Source organism: Gymnoscopelus braueri, assembly GCF_963280865.1.
Source record: "Gymnoscopelus braueri genome assembly, chromosome: 6".
Taxonomy (NCBI): Eukaryota; Metazoa; Chordata; class Actinopteri; order Myctophiformes; family Myctophidae; genus Gymnoscopelus; species Gymnoscopelus braueri.
In genome coordinates, this window is record NC_137607.1 from 21260682 (window position 1) to 21279346 (window position 18665).

The 18665-nt window shown below is 41.4% G+C and overlaps 1 protein-coding gene across 3 annotated transcripts; it reads right to left on the bottom strand.

The window, feature by feature from the left end:
- Positions 1-9450: 9450 nt before the first annotated feature.
- Positions 9451-18283, bottom strand: LOC308086701 (deoxyhypusine hydroxylase-like). 3 transcript variants are annotated; one of them, XR_013933264.1, is made up of 7 exons: positions 18194-18283; positions 16348-16454; positions 15686-15853; positions 15147-15223; positions 11885-12140; positions 10854-11606; positions 9451-10598 (listed from the first exon to the last, which is right to left on the bottom strand). XR_013933264.1 is itself a non-coding variant. In XM_080430349.1 (6 exons), the coding sequence occupies exons 2-6, from the start codon at positions 16451-16453 to the stop codon at positions 11296-11298; spliced, it is 918 nt and encodes a 305-aa protein (XP_080286475.1). In that variant the 5' UTR covers position 16454; positions 18194-18283; the 3' UTR covers positions 9451-11295. The 3 variants fall into 3 exon arrangements, 2 of the variants coding, with proteins under 2 accessions (XP_080286475.1, XP_080286476.1); XM_080430349.1 differs by having other exon boundaries at positions 9451-11606; XM_080430350.1 differs by having other exon boundaries at positions 9451-11606; positions 16348-16512; positions 18190-18255.
- Positions 18284-18665: the final 382 nt, after the last annotated feature.

Sequence of the window (18665 nt, forward strand, 5' to 3'; positions counted from 1 at the left end):
TCAATCATTTTTCTTTGAATTGTTGAAGCAACAGCATCATTAATCATACTAAGGCAGTGATTTGATTCTAAACCTTTTCAATCTCAAGGACCCCCACTTTGATTGACTGATTTGATTGATTAGGTCATGGACCCCGATTTGATTAGGGCTGTCACGATTATGACATTGTACTTGACAATTAATTGCCACGTAAATAATTGCGATTGACGTTTTTGTTTTTGTCGTTGAACACTGGAACATAACTGTATGAATACAAATTACATTTCTCTTTTGGCTTTTAGGCTTTGGGCAGATATGACAAAATAACTTAAATATACCAAAAGATTGACTGACATACAAAAATATTAATAGTGGAAATAGCCGATCTACAAGCTCACAACGCGTTGTGACCTCTATGGTTGTGACGCGTTGTGAGCTTGTAGATCTGTAATTTCCACTATTTTTTAAAAATGTTTGAAAGTACATGGAAACGATTATGACGATTATGCAAAAAAAATAGTGATTATTTCAAATAATTTCGATTAGGCAATTATATAATAATTGTGACAGGCCTACATTTGATGTGATTTATATCTCTGGGACCTCAACCTACTGTACAATGTCAATTCTTTAGTGATCATTTAATTCTAAATATATATACAAATGGAACCAATTGGACCTGCGCAATAGCCCATTTGGTTCCATTTATACACTTTCAGAATTATAGACCTGTAAGAGTACCTTTGGTTCCCCAACTATCAATCATTGAGCTGGGGGACCCCGTGGAATGCCTTCAACGGGCCCTGGGAGTCCCCAGACCTCACGTTGAGAACCAGTGGTCTAACCCTAACATACATCACAAGGTTCCCATACCATGTCTCGTGTATTGGTCAAGGGTTGAGGCTAATGTGTTTCATAATTCTGCACCTGTTCACATACCTCATACACAGTGGTGGAAAAAGCACTAAAATGTTTTATCTAAGTAAAAGTGTCAATACTGCAATGTAGAAATACTCTGTTACAAGTTTAAGTACAAAAGTATTGGCATCAAAATATACTCAAGTACTAATAAAGTAGGCTACTCATTTTGCACAATGTCCCAAGTTTTCAGATGTCGTCTAAAAATTGTAGATATGCTATTTTCAAATAGCCAAAGTATATATAGGTCTAAAGTGGTTAATGTATGTTCAAATAATTGTAGTGGAGCAAAAGTACAATATTTGCCCCTGAGTTGTAGTGGAGTAGAAGTAAAAGTACAGAAATTTGTAAATGCCCCCGTAAAGTAAAAAATAAAAAAATATATACATTTTTATATGAGTACATGTACTTAGTTACTTTACACCACTGCTAATTCATGTACACGTATACACTTTAATCAACACAGGGCATACAGTACACAAGCTTGATGAAGCTTGGTGAAGGTAGAAGGCTGCAGGTAAAACTGCCCATTATTATACAGATCACAGTTCAAAGTTTAACTCTTGTCAGTTCATATCAGGTCTATACTTTTTCCTCAAGGACCAGCTAAATCAGTTTTATCTAGGGAAAGTGGTAATTGTGTACATGGAACTCTTATTATATTGGGAGACTCTCACCTCTCTCTATACAGTAAAGTCCAGAGTTATTTAGTTAGTTAGTTAAATTAACACTCAGGAGTTTACATTGTATCTCAAGACCAACACTTAACCTTGCCCCTGATTGCTACATAACTTCTTTAGACTTCAGTGATCATCTACAGTAATCATTCTGTGTACAGAAGCAACAATAACCTTTTAATAATTACCATGTTTGGTACACGAGACGGACACTATCCACACTGATAACAGTGTTTATCTCTTAGTAAGGTAGCAGCCAGCATAGAATGGCAGGATATTCAGTATGCTAAGGATAGTTTAGGTCTGTTCTGTTTTAAAGGCAGAAACTGATCGGTATAATCATAAGGGATCATAGCCTTCAACTGGATTCACCAGGGCAGTCTATTTCATTGCCATAGCAGGTGATAAATTTTGTACACTATATTCAGTATGTGTTTGTCTATATATGAGCAGTAGTGTCTCCTGATTACTTATTGTCTTACCTTTCTGAGCTGTACAGCTAACAACAGACAGCAGCAGACAGAACAGAGCTTGTAATGTAAACATCTTAAATGTAGTCCTCAGCACACCTGGATGAAAGAGTGAACAGGTCCAATATGTCCTATGTACCAGCTCTGCTGAGATACTTATGCGTGTGTGTGTGTGTGCGTGTGCGTGTGTGTGTGCGCGCGTGTGTGCGTGTGTGTGTGTGTGTGTGTGTGTGTGTGTGTGTGTGTGTTTTTTACTCTAATTAGGCTCAAAGTCCAGAGGGAGTGGCCAAAAAGTTCCAGATTGCCAATAGAGTAATATGCTGGTTTATGGCTGTGTGTGTGTGTGTGTGTGTGTGTGTGTGTGTGTGTGTGTGTGTGTGTGTGTGTGTGTGTGTGTGTGTGTGTGTGTGTGTGTGTGTGTGTGTGTGTGTGTGTGTGTGTGTGTGTGTGTGTGTGTGTGTGAGTGTTTTCTACAATGTCACTCAGCAGTTTTTTTTCTAGAGCATATAGATACAAATTCAGATTCTGACATTATCATTATCTCCGTCAGGCCAAAGGCAAATATGTTTTCACCCATGTTTATGTGCAAACCACCCGACCGATCGTGTAACCAATCCCACTCTCAGCTGTCACCTTTCATCCAGAAACCAGGCCTGCATGTGTTTTGAGCTCAAAAGGAACGCATGCAAGGTCACTGATTATCTCTTGACGAACCCAATAACAGCTCATTGGATTTAACTTGACCATCTATGACAAAGCAACAACACCTCCAGTGACGACCTGTCAGAGCCGAGGTCAAAGTGTTGTTCGAGACATTTGGACGCTGTTTGTCCAAGATAAACTGTAACACCATCACCTTGCCATCTTCTCTCTCAACCTATGAGACAATGTAGCTGTAAAAATGTATAATACATAATTTTTCAATTGAAATGTATTTAATAATTTATCAAGCTAAAGGTGCATGTTTTTGTCATTTGAAAGTAAAATGTTACTATGTAAATATTTTCATATGTATTTACCCTAAGATACAATTATATATGTATGTATTCATACACAGAAACCCCTCAGGCTAATTTAGAAGTTAAAATGATTTAATTTCATATTTAATATTTTAACAATGCCAGAAATAAAGTTGAAATGAAAACAGTTTAGCCTAGGATGGAACAAGTATATACGCCATGTTGTTCCCTGTAGGTTTAACAAGAATTGACAATAGGTCAATAGATCAAAATGTCTGCATGGGGCATGATCAGAAGGCTAACAGTCAAAACCCTTTTGCAAAACATTAGTAACAGTTATGACCCAGGCAAGTAGGAGTGACTTCAACCAATCAGAGGAACTATATGGTTTACACCAGCCAATGGGAGGTCAATCTGTAGCACCAGGATAGTAGATGTACAATAAACTGGGTAACAGTAACACAGCTCACACATTGGGTGGTAACAGTAAAGAAAGACAAAAAAGACAATGTCATACAAACACAGTCCAATAGCTCTTTTCAGAATTTGAGTGATATATCCCAGTCAGTCTGACCTAGTGACAAACATAAAGGCAATTTTCTGTACAAGAGGATAAATGGGATTTGAACAATACTCGTTGTCTCACAAGCTACTTGTTTCTGCTTACATTAGGGCCAATGATAAAACAGACAAATTACAGAGGGTTGCAACAATATCAGGAACTATCAATAATAGCCAGGATGCGTTTGTTGGACAGGATCTGAAGTCTATGCTAGTGAGTGACTCAGGGGTCATCGCTTTCAGGTGGTCCACACAAACAGAACATGGTGTCATTCTGTCTGAGAATTAAGCACATTTGGATGCTTGTTTAGACAAAGTGGACAAAGGAATCATTTATTCTTTGCGCCAGGGATCTGAATGCCTTTCATTGCAATTATGTGTGTAATTCTTTGTCTGTTTTACCACCACAAAAAGGTACGATCACAACTTCTGGTATGATGTCACTTGGTCTAATCCACGGATGCAATGAGAGAAGACATTTTCAAGTTTCTGTGCACCACCTGAACTCACAGCCATTTAAAAGTCATGTAATATAGGACATGTTCTGGATTTCATCCTCCGCGTCTTCTCTGTGGCTTCTGATTGGTCTCTCCATCCTCATTGGTACGTATACACATCTTCATGGGTGGGACCAAGCATCCAGTCTGTGTGCACAGATAGGAGAGAGAAGTTGAACGTGTGTGTGTTAGTACGTGCTTGCCTGTGTGATAGATTAGGAGGAGGAGAGGGAGATAGAGAGTGTGTGTGTGTGTGTGCGTGTGTGTGTGTGTGTGCGTACATGTGTGTGCATGCGTGCGTGAGTGTGTGTACATACGCGCGCGCGTGTGTGTGTGTGTGTGTGTGTGTGTGTGTGTGCGTGCATGTGTGTGTGTGCGTACGTGCGTAAGTGTGCGTATGTACGTGTGTGCGTGCATGCGTGTGCTCGTGTGTTAATCCAAGTGTTAGCTGACAGTGTAGGTCAGGTATAGCTATATGAAGGTTAAAGTGAATCAGAACAGCTCAGACACACCAACCCTATAAGCTGATTAAAGGGCAATAACACTCAAACCGCAAAACAATAAAGTGGGGGCCCTAGGAACACAAACTCCATGAACATGTGTGTGCAGGAAATGGTTGAATATGGTGAAAAAGAAGAGGTCAGTGCAGAACAGAGGCAGTTCAGAGATTAAAAGTTTGACTCAAGAGCTGTTAAAAGCATTTTTACACTCCCATTCGTTCCAGACACTCGACAGCAACTTCACGCCAACAGCATGGTCCCTGTCACATCAGCCAGCTGTCCATTGATTGTTGCATCCATTCCTGTGTGGATGCAACAACGCCTACACAGTAAAGTCCTTAGTGTTAATTTAACTCTGAGAGTGTACAAAATAATGGCACCTAATGGACCCAGGTTACATTTGTACATTCTCAGAGTTACACATGGATAAATGAACACTGAGGATTTTACTGTGTAACTGAGCTTACATGTACTGACGAAAACAGTATGGTTATGAGTCATTTTGTTAGAATAGAAATAAAAATAACAATACAATACCATGTGTTTGGTCTAGGACCACCTACCGCTTATATCCCTTAGCTGTGCAACGAGCTACAAGCACTGCTCCAAGTATTAGCTTACAGTTAGTGAGAATAAGAATATAAGAATACCTTTCAGACCACGATAACGGCCTCTGGATCATCTGGCCCCTCAATCTTCTTACAGAAGACCTGTCTTAACAGGAAGTTCCACAGAACCACTGTTAGAGAGGTGTTGACTGATATTATGCTGACTAGCAGGGGATGGGTCATGACTGGACGACGGGCTTGGCGGCTCGCTGGACAGCTGGGACTCCTTCTGGTCGGCCGGCTGGAGGAGTGACTGTGCTAGCTGTTTGACGGGAAGGCTGATGATGTGTGGTGTGTGGTGTTAATTTAGTCACTAGCCGTAATCGTGGCTGTAGACTGCTCAGCGGGTTGTCCGCTGGACGTAAGGCTGGCGCCTCAGTCCCTATAGAAACAGGGTTTTAGTCGAGTATGTTTGGTGATTATGTACTGTAGGCTGGTTCGGGGTGAGCAATCTTATCAGTGTGCTGATCTGTCTGGTCTGTATGCCTCTAGACAGCTTGGATCCTGTTCTTCCCACAGGTAGAATGCTTTGCGCTTCCACAATGAACTCATCAATCTAACTGCTGCTGGCACAGCTAAAGTGTGTGAATCTGGATTATTATAATCTGTGTCAGTATGATGCTAGAATCTAGATAATACCCACCTCCCAACGCATGCATGCACGTACGCAAGGATGCACACTTGCATGCGAGCACGCGCGCGCGCACACAGACACACACAGACACACACACACACACACACACACACACACACACACACACACACACACACACACACACCTGAGTTACCACATTTACAACTTCTAACTTAATAAAAAATATTGACGCATTGAGAGTTTGTAGATCTGCTACATTAGAGAAACGTATTCTTACCTGTAGCTATCTCACAAAAATCTCTGTGCCCCACAATCTATTTAATCTGACATGATGAGAAAACTAATTTACTATGCTCAATCTTAAATCCCTGTCATAATTGCTCAGCAGACTTTCCCCTTTTGGATACACACATTGTGTGTTACTCTGTATAATTATACTTTTATCAATTAAAACCAGCCCCTCTTTAAGAGATAGATAGTGTGACTTGTTTACATCAACATGAATAGTACATACATGGTAGGCCTACTCTCCAGTTTGACCGTTCTGTACTCTGTAACAGACATTGTTCATAATGAGAAATTATTTACATATAGTCGAATTTCAAAAAGGTGTCAGTGGAAAAACAGCAAAGTGCACCTCCTCCTGTGGAGATAGTCTGTTGCAGCTTTCAGTCAAAAAAATCATGTACCAGTCAGTCAAACAACATGTTTGTTTGCAAGTTAGTCAACCAATTTGTAAACAATCAGGTGGCATGGTTTACTACAAAGATAATCTGCCAACAGGAAAATGTTACTAAATAAAATAATAAAATCTTACTGTAAAATGTTACTGTAAACAGCTCAAAACTCTCTCTGAAAGAGCGTTAGCTAGCCCACACTTGGGAGGTTTAGCAGTATAATTTGATAGCCTATACTGTTACTGTATATAAAACAAAATAACGAGTTTAGCACTGCAGTGTAAAGGGGTCTAAATCAGCCCAGAGCTCACTGTACTATGTCCTGTTTAAGAACATCTTACTGAGATCACAGAATGCATTGGAACTTTTAACACACATAACCAAGTTTACCTCTATATTCCATCTTTAGATACACCACAGTAACAAAACAAATGAAATGACATCAAAAGAAGACATGCAACAACAAACAGCACATCAGATTCATATTTAGACTGGTGTCTGCCTTACCAAAGTGGTATCAGTTCTGGTTACTCCTTCTATAGTTAGAACAGAAATTCCAATCAACCAAAGAACAATATGGCGGTCTACACCAAGATTTGACTAGCATTGACTCAACAAGAGTAGAAATGAACAGAACAGAACAGTACAAGACTAGACAATAGACTAAAAATAGTGTAGAACAGTCTATGATCAATTATGTCACTAAATTAGAATAGGACGGTCTGTGACATAATTGCCATGAACCAGACAAGTGAAGAATAGACCAGAGTAGAACAAAACCATGGTATACCTGGTCTATTGGCAGTCATCTTGTTCTCTCCTCCTACAGAATGCTTCAGTGAGGATGTAAATCCAATAGAGGACAGTGATGGTTACATTCACCACCAGCACACACATGATCACTGGATGGAGCATGGCACACTGACCCAGTTTTGTCCAGTCCTCCGTCTTTTAGTGACCAGCTAGTCTATCTTCTCATCCGTTTCCTCTCTCCTTCAACCACTATCACTCCATCCTTACATCATCTTTACTTCAGGGTGGAAAGACTAGACACTACCAGATTCTGACCAGATTCAGCCCCCAGGAAAGATCGAGGTGAAAATCCTACATTGAAGAGCTTCTCAAAGGCTTTATCACAGCACCCTGATTCTGTCCTACAATAGTGTCGGGACGGCGACTTAAGGCTTCTTTAGCTGAAGGAAGGTGAAAGAAAACAATTCTGCTTAATCGCCACTCACTCCCCTGCTGGGTCGTCTTGGTGAAGAGATAAACAGTGTGGTTTTTGTGTGTGTGTGTGTGTGTGTGTGTGTGTGTGTGTGTGTGTGTGTGTGTGTGTGAGATTGCGTACGTGCGAGCACATGCGAGTGATGGGGGAGCGGGGGTTCTGGTCCCAAATGCAATTTATGTGACCCATTGCAGTGCTCTTAATGAATACTTCTCAATTTGCAATACAGTAATTACAGCAGTATAAAAGATGCAGCTCAGCAGCACTGGGGAGGGAGGAGGTAGTAGGAAATGCCTCTTTCCCACTTCAGGTCCAGGTCCCTTGCAGTAGTGGAAGAAGTAGGCCCTACTCAGATAACAGACTTAAGTAAATGTAGCAATACCACAGTGTAAAAACACTGTAAAAGTCCTGTTTTCAAAAAAAGTACAAACGTATCAGCATCAAAATATACTTATAAAATTATCTAATATACAAAATTAAAAGTACTCATTATGCAGAATAATGCCCCTTTCAGAATCATATATCACGTTATTGGACTATAATCAATGATCATAAACCAATAAGGCCTACTTTATACTTCCGATTCAAAAATAGCCAATTTACAAGCTCACTGTAGATCTGAGATTTTCAAAATCTGCAAAGTAACTAGTGACTAAAGCTGTCAATTAGGCAGAATTTTTGCCAATTCTGAACAGGTTTATTGTCACATCACAGCAATATTTGCCTCTGAGATGTAGTGGAGTAGAAGCATAAAGAATCAAGAAATTGAAATACTCAAGAAAAGTAAAAGTACCTTCAAGTAAAGTTTAAATTGTCTGTGTGTGTGTGTGTGTGTGCGTGTCTGTGTGTGTATATTTTATGCATGCCCACAGCTTGGATCGGATTGGGCTGTTATTGCGATGCAGGGAAGGTCATGGGCAAGTCAAAACCCAGGCCGTGCCCACATAAAAGCCACACCCCCCTAAAAAACATCATGTCACACCCACACCAAAATAACCCAAACACGGAATGCCACGCCCATATCCACGACTAAAGAGCGGCAATGTCATAAACACCTTTTCTATGAACATCCCTATACCAACCATCCATATTCTATTCTCCAACCATCTGTCATATATTAGACAATAGTCCACCCTATAGAAACATTCTGCTCAAGAATTATTAACTACTGAAGTGGCCTCAAACTCCAGTCACCCCATTTCATTCATGGTCAGCTCTATGTTGGATGTTCCTGCTTTGGAAATAGTAACAATCTGTATGCTCTCTCCAGATGTGAAAACCACCAACATTTTCAATCCAGAAGCTTCAAGTAAATAACATCATTTAGTACATCTGTAAGTCAGTAAGTCTGTGTGTGTCCCAAAAAAAACACGAGGGAAGACATGCTGTAATTTGTCCACTAACCACAATGTAAACTGTGCTTCCTTCACATGCATGTGTGATATTGAATTTCCCTAAGGATCGATAAAAGGTTTCTTAAACTAGTCTAAAAACTCAGGAAGTGCAAACATATTGCTTTGGTCCTATTTAACCTGCTGGGCAACTCCAGGTACATTGCTAGTATATCCATATAGCCAACTAGACATACTGTATGTCCCACCAACAGACTAACCAGCTAGTGAAATAATTGAACCAACAACCGTATGCGAATGAAGCCTAAAATATATGGCCAATAAACTAAATGGCAACACAAAAAAACCTGACTGAAAGACAATCCACCTGACAATAATTGTCCTTAACTTAGCATGCACCACATAACTTTGATGACAGATAAAAACAGGATATTATGTTTAATGTTGAGACAATGTTTTATTGTGTTCCTGAGGGGCCGCAAAAAACATATAGAGGGGAGTACTCTCTGTATGTTTACATGATATATATATATAGGCGCTTTGTTAGCAGCAGAAACTAAAACATAGATGGAGAGTAACGGATTATTAATGTAATAATGTAGTCGGATTATAAATACATTTAACCCGATGTCACAGCAGAAAACAAAACAATCATTTAACAGATTCCTGTGAAAATGTTTTGATTTATGTTCCAAAGAGAAGGGCGCATTCAGACTGTGATGCTAAAGTAATTTTTCACACCTTGAACTAAGGGCTGACAGTTGTACATAATTCAAATTACAGTTTGTGAATTGTCAAATTGCTCATTTAAATGCAGTTTTTGTATTTTAAAAGTAACTTAAAAGTAACTAAAACCCATAACTGTGTTTACTGTACGTAACTTTTTTAAGTAGACAGTCATCTTTAGTGAACAAAATTTTGAAGATACATTTTAGAATGATGCACAAAAACCCTGTTCTGTTTCGGGTATATAATGAGCAAAACAAATAGCAAATGTTCCATCATTCAACTATGACATAACATTTCTTATTGATTGAATACAGTGAAATGACCCCAGGCCTGATCCTAAATCACATTAGTCAGTATGAACACAACCAGGCCAGGGTCTGACCCAGTCAGAACCTTTTCACCGTCATTTCATCTCCACTGTGCTTCAATCAATTACATTAACAAGAGAAGATGTACTTAATGCACATTATCTAGACAGGCCTATAGGTCAATATGCATATACAGGCCTTGTAACATCAGTCCTGTAAAGTTCTCATTGTCCATCAGCCCTTCACCAACTTGACATCTTGCAACTGGCCAACCCACACCAAGGGCGATCGGGTGGCGCAGTGGTCAAGTGCCTGTCCACCACTACGGAGGTTGTGGGTTCGAATTCACTGTGGTGCATCGGCTTTGTCGAGCGTCTATATGAACACAATCGGTCTGCGTTCAGGCCGGGGTGAGGGAAGCCGGGCAGGGAAGGTGATAATCGTCATTGCTCGTATTCCTACGTGCTGGGCGGCATCTGTCAGCCGGGAGGGAGTGTTGGGCGAGAGGAGTAGGACGAAGGCTCTACGTCCTCCCGGTGGGGGCTCCTCACTGGCAGGTGAGTCAGTAGGATACAACTTTTTTTGTTGGGAAAATGCCTTTGTTGGTCATTGTACCAATCGCTGCCTTCTTCAGCCAAATGGTCGTATGTAATTGCCTCAGATTTTATTGTGCCTCTGACTGTGAGCCTGACGTATTAGGGAGATGGGTTGCACTATGTTTTGGTTGTTAAACCTTGTGCTATGGCGATGAGGGCAAGGTGCAACAGCTGACCAAATACATTTAAATTAATTGTCAACTTGCAATTAAATCATTGTGAAACCTCAAATCACATTATTCGATAAATTTCGATTAATTGTGCACTAGTCTACCTGCAACTGAAATTCTTGAAACCACACCAAATTCAAGTTAAAATTATTTTGACAAATTTACTTGGGTGTGCTTTACTCATGAGTGGCTAAAATGACATTCACACATTAAGACAAAGTGGAACACTTTGGTGTTAACACCAGGTTGAAAACAACTGTATACCAATATAAAGGTTTCATGACCATGATCATGACCACTGGGCACATAAAACAATGCAGAATTGAAAATATAACTTATTTTGAGTGATTACTGACTTGAAGACAACGTTTTCTTGGGTGACTTATTAAAGATTTTCAAGTTTTGATCTGTCAGCAAACGGGCTGGAGGGAAGCACCAAGAGGTGTCCTGGCGTCTTTGACCTTATCCACGGCTTTAGCCCTGTAACCTAACCAGTCCATCAGCGTACTGGAACTCATCACTGTTCTCATACTCCAGCATGTCCAGGGCCACTTCACAGCTCTCCTTGACCACACGCTCGCCGTCTCCGCAGTAGCGCTGCAGCACGGTGATGCAGTCATCTCGGCCGATGGACCCCAGTGCCTCAGCCGCCTCGTGGCGAACCATGGGGCTTTCTCCGGAACGTTCCAGAGCAGCCTGCAGTGCGGGGATAGAGGCCGGGTGCTGCATCTGGCCTAGGACGTAACCAATCTCATGGCGGAACAGGGCGCTGGAGCACTGCAGACCTACAGGAGACAAAGACAGTGCTGCGTCAGCAGTGACCTTAGCATGCTGGTTGAACAAAGACAAACAAACAGCCCTACATTGATATTTTGTTTCCAAGGAGTATATGCATACATTTATTGCAAAATAAGGGGGAAATAATTAAGGAGCACGTTTCATAAAAATACTAACCTTCCATCTTTATTTATCTTTAGCGCCATAGATGTGCTCTTTTTCTTAAATTTCTTCAAAATGTGAATCTGTGCTACTTAAAAGGGTAGAACTTAATCTACTATCTTACCATCTCCCAGTGCTAGCACTGCCTCTTCACTGCCTAGGTTACGCAGAGCAAACATGGCTCTGTAACGTTCAAAGAGTGGAAGGCTCTCGTCCAGTAGGGAGTCTCTCAGCTCTGAGACGCTCTTCTTGGTTGCAGGGGGTGCGGGGTCGACAGAGCAGTATGGGTTGGGGTCTTTGCCGTCACCCGCTTCCTGTTTCTCTCCTCCACTTTGCAGCCACTCCAACCGACGAACAGCCAGCTGGCATGTCTCTGCCACCTACAAGTTAGGAGCAGGAAATATACTGTTAGGGTTTTTCACAACAGCTGTAACACACACACACACACACACACACACACACACACACACACACACACACACACACACACACACACACACACACACACACACACACACACACACACACACACACACACACACACACACACACACACACACACACACACACACACACACACACACACACACACACACACACACACCTTAGTTAGTGTGATGCCAAATCAATCATACATTTTCTGAATTGGCTAAACTATCTATTGGCTAAGAGCATCATACAGAGGAGGCATTAACCAGAAGTGGTTGTACAAGAGAACAGTTGGTGGCGTGATCAACATTTCTTTGTTTGCCAACCACCAAAGTAGACCGAGCAATGTTCCGTTTCCTCTCATACGGAAATATGGCGGCATACTACTGCATCGTCACTGCTGATGCTACAGGATGTATTTCAGAATGTCTGCAGAGAAATGTGTCCAATTAAACACGGTACCCTATCAATCTTTCACAAATGCCTAGTCTTGTGTGCTTTAGACACCTCTTGCATGAGTATTACATACTGTGCCCCCTACCATAGCCTGGTTCCAGACGAATCTACCATTGCAAAAAAAAAAATGCCCTTGGCAGATTAGGTCTGGCTCCTCTCAATAGAGATTTGATTTCTCTCCCTCCGAAGTTGTGAGGAACCAATCAGAGGCATTTTTTTTATTTGCCCCTCGGAAATGCAGGTTCCACACAGAGATGCCAGACTAAATCTACGCAGTGATATTAGTCTGGCCATGCCAGGCTACCCCCTACATACATACATACTGGGTCCCCTACATTCATCCTATGTGGGAACAAACACCATACAGAACTTCTGCATAAAGGAGGCCAACGTGTGAATGACCACTATGTTGGCTATTTTTATCCAGCGATGTTATGAATTTCATGTATGAAAGGGGCTGAGAAAATCCATTTACTTGTTTCCATTTATTTTCCCTTCCTCAGTGTGAGGAGGAATGGTTTGTAATGTGCATTTCAGGAAGTCACAAAATTCGGAAGACACCATTTGAACGTCTGAAAGGGGTTTTCAGAATGTACAGACATCTTTGCCACCTAGTGGATGGGAGGTGAACAGTATATAATTTGCCACAGGTTCTTATAGCAGTCAGTGGTGGTGACAAGTTGAGGAAATCTTCCTATAATTTGAGTAACCTCTGTCTGTCTTGGGTGCGCGTCTTGGGTGGGTCGTGTCCCCGATCAAACTGCGCATGCGTCGCATCCACAGAGGGTGGAACTGCGCATGCGTCGCATGTGCCCGTGTGTGTGCACAGTACAGTACAGTACAGTACAGCGCATGTGCCCGTGTGTGTGCACAGTACAGTACAGTCCGTACGGTACAGTACAGTACAGTACAGTACGTACAGTACAAACGTTGCGTGTGTGTGTGTGTGTTTGCGACGGGACCCGGGGGGTTCCACGACGGGGGGGTGTGTGGGGGGTTACCCGTGGGGGGGGGGGGGGGGGGGGGGGGTTGCCCGTGGGGAGGGGTGACCGCGGGGGGTGCCGCGGGGGGACCTGCGGGGGGACCGCGCTACAGGACGTGCAATAACCTTCACCGGGTATGGTCTAGTTAAGATAACTAGACCATACCCGGTGAAGGGCGCAGGCGAAAGTAGTTTCAAACTTGGGGTTATTGCACGTCCTGTCGCGCGGTTTCTCCCTGTCGCGCGTCCCGTCGTGCCCCCTCCTCCCCTCCGCGGCCACCCCCCCCCCCCCCACACACACACGCCCCCTCCTCCCCCCCGCGGGTCCCGTCGCGGCCACACACACACACACACACACACACACACACACACACACACACACACACACACACACACACACACACACACACACACACACACACACACACACACACACACAGTGGGCGGGGTCTATGGTGTGGAAGCAGGCTAGCTCACTGGCAGAGCGTGACGACGTTGGTGTTGCCATGTTGGCCTATTGTAAGCGGTTTAAGGGCAATATTGGTGGTAGTGTGTTTTGGCGTTGGTTGTGAAAGTGCAGGTGGGTGTGGGGACGCGTTGTGAGCTTGTAGATCGGCTGTTTTCCAAGAGGCAAGGTATATGTTGTGTGAAGGCGTTTCGTTTGGCCTTGTTTTCATAGACCTTGCTGCTTGTTTCTCGCGCGAAACCTGGCAACGTTATCTCCCATTGTTTGACACATAAACGCTAATAAGAAGCTGAGATTTGATGAAATTGAAAAACGGGCTTCGCAGTTAAGTTCAGATGGTAATGGTCAATGGCTGTGTGCAAAATCAGAGCAATTGCTCCAGCCACTGAGGAGAACCGGGCAGCTTCACCACGACACCAAACAGACAAACAGAGGTTTGTTAAATTATAGGAGGATGTACGCATGGTCAACAGTGGAAAAACTTCTTTGAATGTCACATATACATTATAATTTAAACTAAAGAAATATATAACTTTAATTTGGCAAATATTTGTCTAACCTTGGTATGTCCTCATGATGTGATGAGTTGTCTATATTAAAAAAATCTATAGTATGGGAGAACTTTCCTCAAGGTATTAAAACTCTCACACTGATAAACTCCCCAGCAGGGTTTCCTTCATAATCATTAGGCTAAGTAGTTTTGGATTACCAACACCTTACTACTGTATGAGGAAATATAGGACATTTAAATGATAACTGACCGATTTCTGGAGGACAGGAAACACCATCATACCAAATTGACATTTGAACCATAAAACAAAAATTAACCACTTACAACCTACATACTTAGTTGACCTGAGTCTATAGTAGCCCCCCCTCCTTTTTTCCCTCTACACTACATACTGCATCTTCACCTCAAATAGCAATATACAAGCTTGTAGATGTGCTATTTTTAATGTTCGCTACAGAATAGGGACACTAGGGTAACGTTCATGTAGTTAAAGGTTATGGTTTATGATTAAAGAGTCGGTCAGGGGAATATTATGTTCCTACCTCTATGACAGGGTCCCGACTGTATTCTTTGAGCAGGTCCAGAACCACAAGGTCACCAATTGCTCCCAGAGCCTCGCCTAGAGCCACAAACACAGACACACAAGATACATACTGGTCAATTAGTTTGAACACTCATCATGACATTACTCTGTGTGATCTGTTCAATCAATTAATAACCCGAACCCTAACTCTCCTATTCTGGGGGGCATGTGAAAATAGGTGAACATTCTGGGGGAAAATAGGTGAACATTTGCAGACAATAGCAGATCTACAAGCTTGCGACAAGCCGTGAGCTTGTAGATTTGCACATTTTCAGCGAAGAGATTTGGTGCAGTGTGAGAAAATGAGGGGGTCAACAAAGTACCGTATAATAGGGTTGAAATAAACAAGATGACTTGAATTGTCACAAAAAATGACAACATAACCTCATCAGTTACCAGGGGAGTGTCTCTGCATTTACTCGCCGTTATGTCTTGGACCACGATTCTGGCTTCATATTTCAATACTTGTTGTTTGTCTGCATCTATGCGTGTACCTACCTGCCTCATGCCTGACCATGGGCTCTTGCTGCGTGTCTTTTAGGACAGCGATTAGCGACGGTATGGCCCTTTTGTCCTGCATCTGTCCCAGACAGTAAGCCAGCTCGTGTTTCAACAGAGCAGATTCATCACCGAATGCTTTGCTGATCCACTCTATGGCTTCAGCACCTAACAAGAGTTCAGGAGTAAACAGATAAGTTACACAAGCTCCATCCATCCATCCTCACAAATTCACATTTCCCAGAAATTCCCACAGGAAAACATATTTAGCAAAACTTTGCACACACAATCAATAAAAGCAAACTGATAAAACGTATAAGGTTTACAAGTTTCTGTTCCCTTAACAATTCTGCTCTACAACAGCTGTAAACTCCCACCGAATGCAATGCACTATCCTTGTTTTTTTTCTAATTAATTTGCGAATACCCTAAGTATAAGGTGGTTAAACTGATTTTGAAGCTACATATTAAATAATTTTGCTGGGGACCCTCCTCAAGGATCCCTTGAGAGGGGAGAACCACTGTTTTTAAAGCACTTTGGATAAAAGGTGCTATGGAAATGTAGACAATTTATATTGAAATTACACAACACAGGGATCGAACACTGAGTAACAAGATGAACAATTGCACATTCTATGACCAAAACAACATGTTATTTAGTACCTCCCAGGCTCCTCAGAGTGAACAGTGCTCTGAAGCGTCGGGTCAGGTCCTGTCCTGGTTCCACCAGGACCTGTCCTACTGCTGCGATTTGATCCATGCTGGCCATCCTGGGGACAGAGATGCAACTCAAGTTCTTCAATCATGTGGCAGTGTAGTCTCAACCAACTTCTAACAATAACCGTTACAGTGAGTCCAAGTATCAGGTAGTGCTGCACAATTAATCGAAAAAAGATTGTGATCTCGATTCAGACACCTATGCAATCTCGATTTTAAATTATGGCAAAAAAAACTACAGCAGATTTAATATTTTTATATTTACAAGAGAATCGTGTGAGAATCGTGATCTCAATTCTTATGGAGGAAAATCGTGATTCACATTTGAGCAAGAATCGTGCAGCACTAGTATCAGGTCATCTTGCTGGCAAGTCTTCATCATTCACATGTAGGCAACTAGCGTTCAGTGGTGGAAAGTAAACTAATTACATTTACTCAAGTATTGTACTTAAAGTGTAATTTTGAGGTACTTTTACTTTACTTGAGTATTTCCAATTTTCAATACTTTTTCTTCTACTCCACTACTGTACATCTCAGAGGCAAATATTGTACTTTTACTTCACTACAATTATTTGAAAACTTTAGTCACTAGTTACTTTGTAGATTTTGATTATTATTACAAAACCGATATAGCCGATCTACAAGCTCACAACACATCACTTTGCAACGAGTTGTGAGCTTGTAGATCTGCTATTTTCAAAAGCTTTTCATACAGTACATTTTATGAATTTGACTTGTGAAATGGGACATTCTGCATAATGAGTACTTTTACTTTTGGTAGTTTAAAAGTTGGGTAAGTGATATTTATTTATTTATTTTGTGGGGGGGGGGTTTTGGATAAAAAGGTTAAAGTACTATATTCTGATAGTAATCTTTGCTAAAGAGCGTTTGTTACAGGTGTCTCTCCAGCTCTTTAGTAAACAGAATATAGTACATTTTCAGGTAGGTGACAATTTAAGCCAATCAGGAGAGAGCACTGAAAATGCATTTTCTGTTTAATAAAGAGCTGGAGACACATGGGAGACTCCTTTTGTACAAACACCCTAGCAATGAGTACTATCAGAATAGAGCTCTTTAACACTTATTTTAACTAAAGTAAATCACTTACCCTACCTTTCAGTACATTTTGATACCAATACTTTTGAACTTTTACTCAAGTAAAAAAAATGAAGTAAACTTCTACTGAAGTAAAACATTCGAGTACTTTTTCCACTAGTACTGAATCATGTAGGTAACTGTTGCCCCTGACTCCAGGCCTGGCTATACAGACTGGGATAATGTTACACTTCAATATTTTATTCATTCTTGGGAGCCAGTTAACATTACCTGGGGTTTAGGAGGAATGTGATGCAACACAATAACTAAGCAACAGCAAAGACCAAACAAACTACCCTTTAAATACCAATCAATAAGAGAAGTGGATTCAGATTTTCCAATAAATAGATTGAATTTAAAAAAAAATCAACAATTCATGTTCAAGCCAATAACGTTCAGGTTTAGGTCTTGTAATGAGATTTGGGTATCGCAGGTATTAGCATTTACTAATATTTAAAATAATGGCTTTACTTAAATTCCCTGTTGGTACTCATGCCAAACTGGTCACAGAACCACTATAGCCCACGTTGCTACTAGCAAGCTAGGCTAACGTTACATGACCAGTCTCTCTGCTCTACGTTGGCCACAGCTCACATTAGTTGTTAAGTTCCTCCAGAAACAATAAAGACAGCAACTAAAAGTAAACAACAGTCCACATCCACACTCAGGTTAACATAATGTCACTATACGTACTCACTTTATGTAGTTGAGGACTTTACTTCATCTTCTAGTGTCATAAAGTGTCCACTTGGTTCCAGCTGTTTGACAAGACAGTCTGTAAACAAATACTTCCTCCAACAACATAGTCGTCCCTTCATGATAAAAGCTCCCCTTGGTACGTGAAATATAGCCCCGAAATATGACGGTCATATTATAAGACAGTCATGGATTAACTTCAACCTGGTGTTTGCACTTTATCCATTTGCGGCCCATACATCTACATAAACGTATCAAATTTCAAATACAAAGTGCTTACCTCATGGCCACGGATGTTAAAATAATGTACATACCCTCAGAAGTACCTGTATTCTCCGTATTGTTCAATAAAAAGCATTTTAATCCGATCGGTGGCCATTTTTGCCGGTTTTCCTCCATATGCTTTCAGCTACGCGAACCCATCGGTTGGGAGGTGTACTGCACTCTGATTATACTATAACTGGCCACCGATC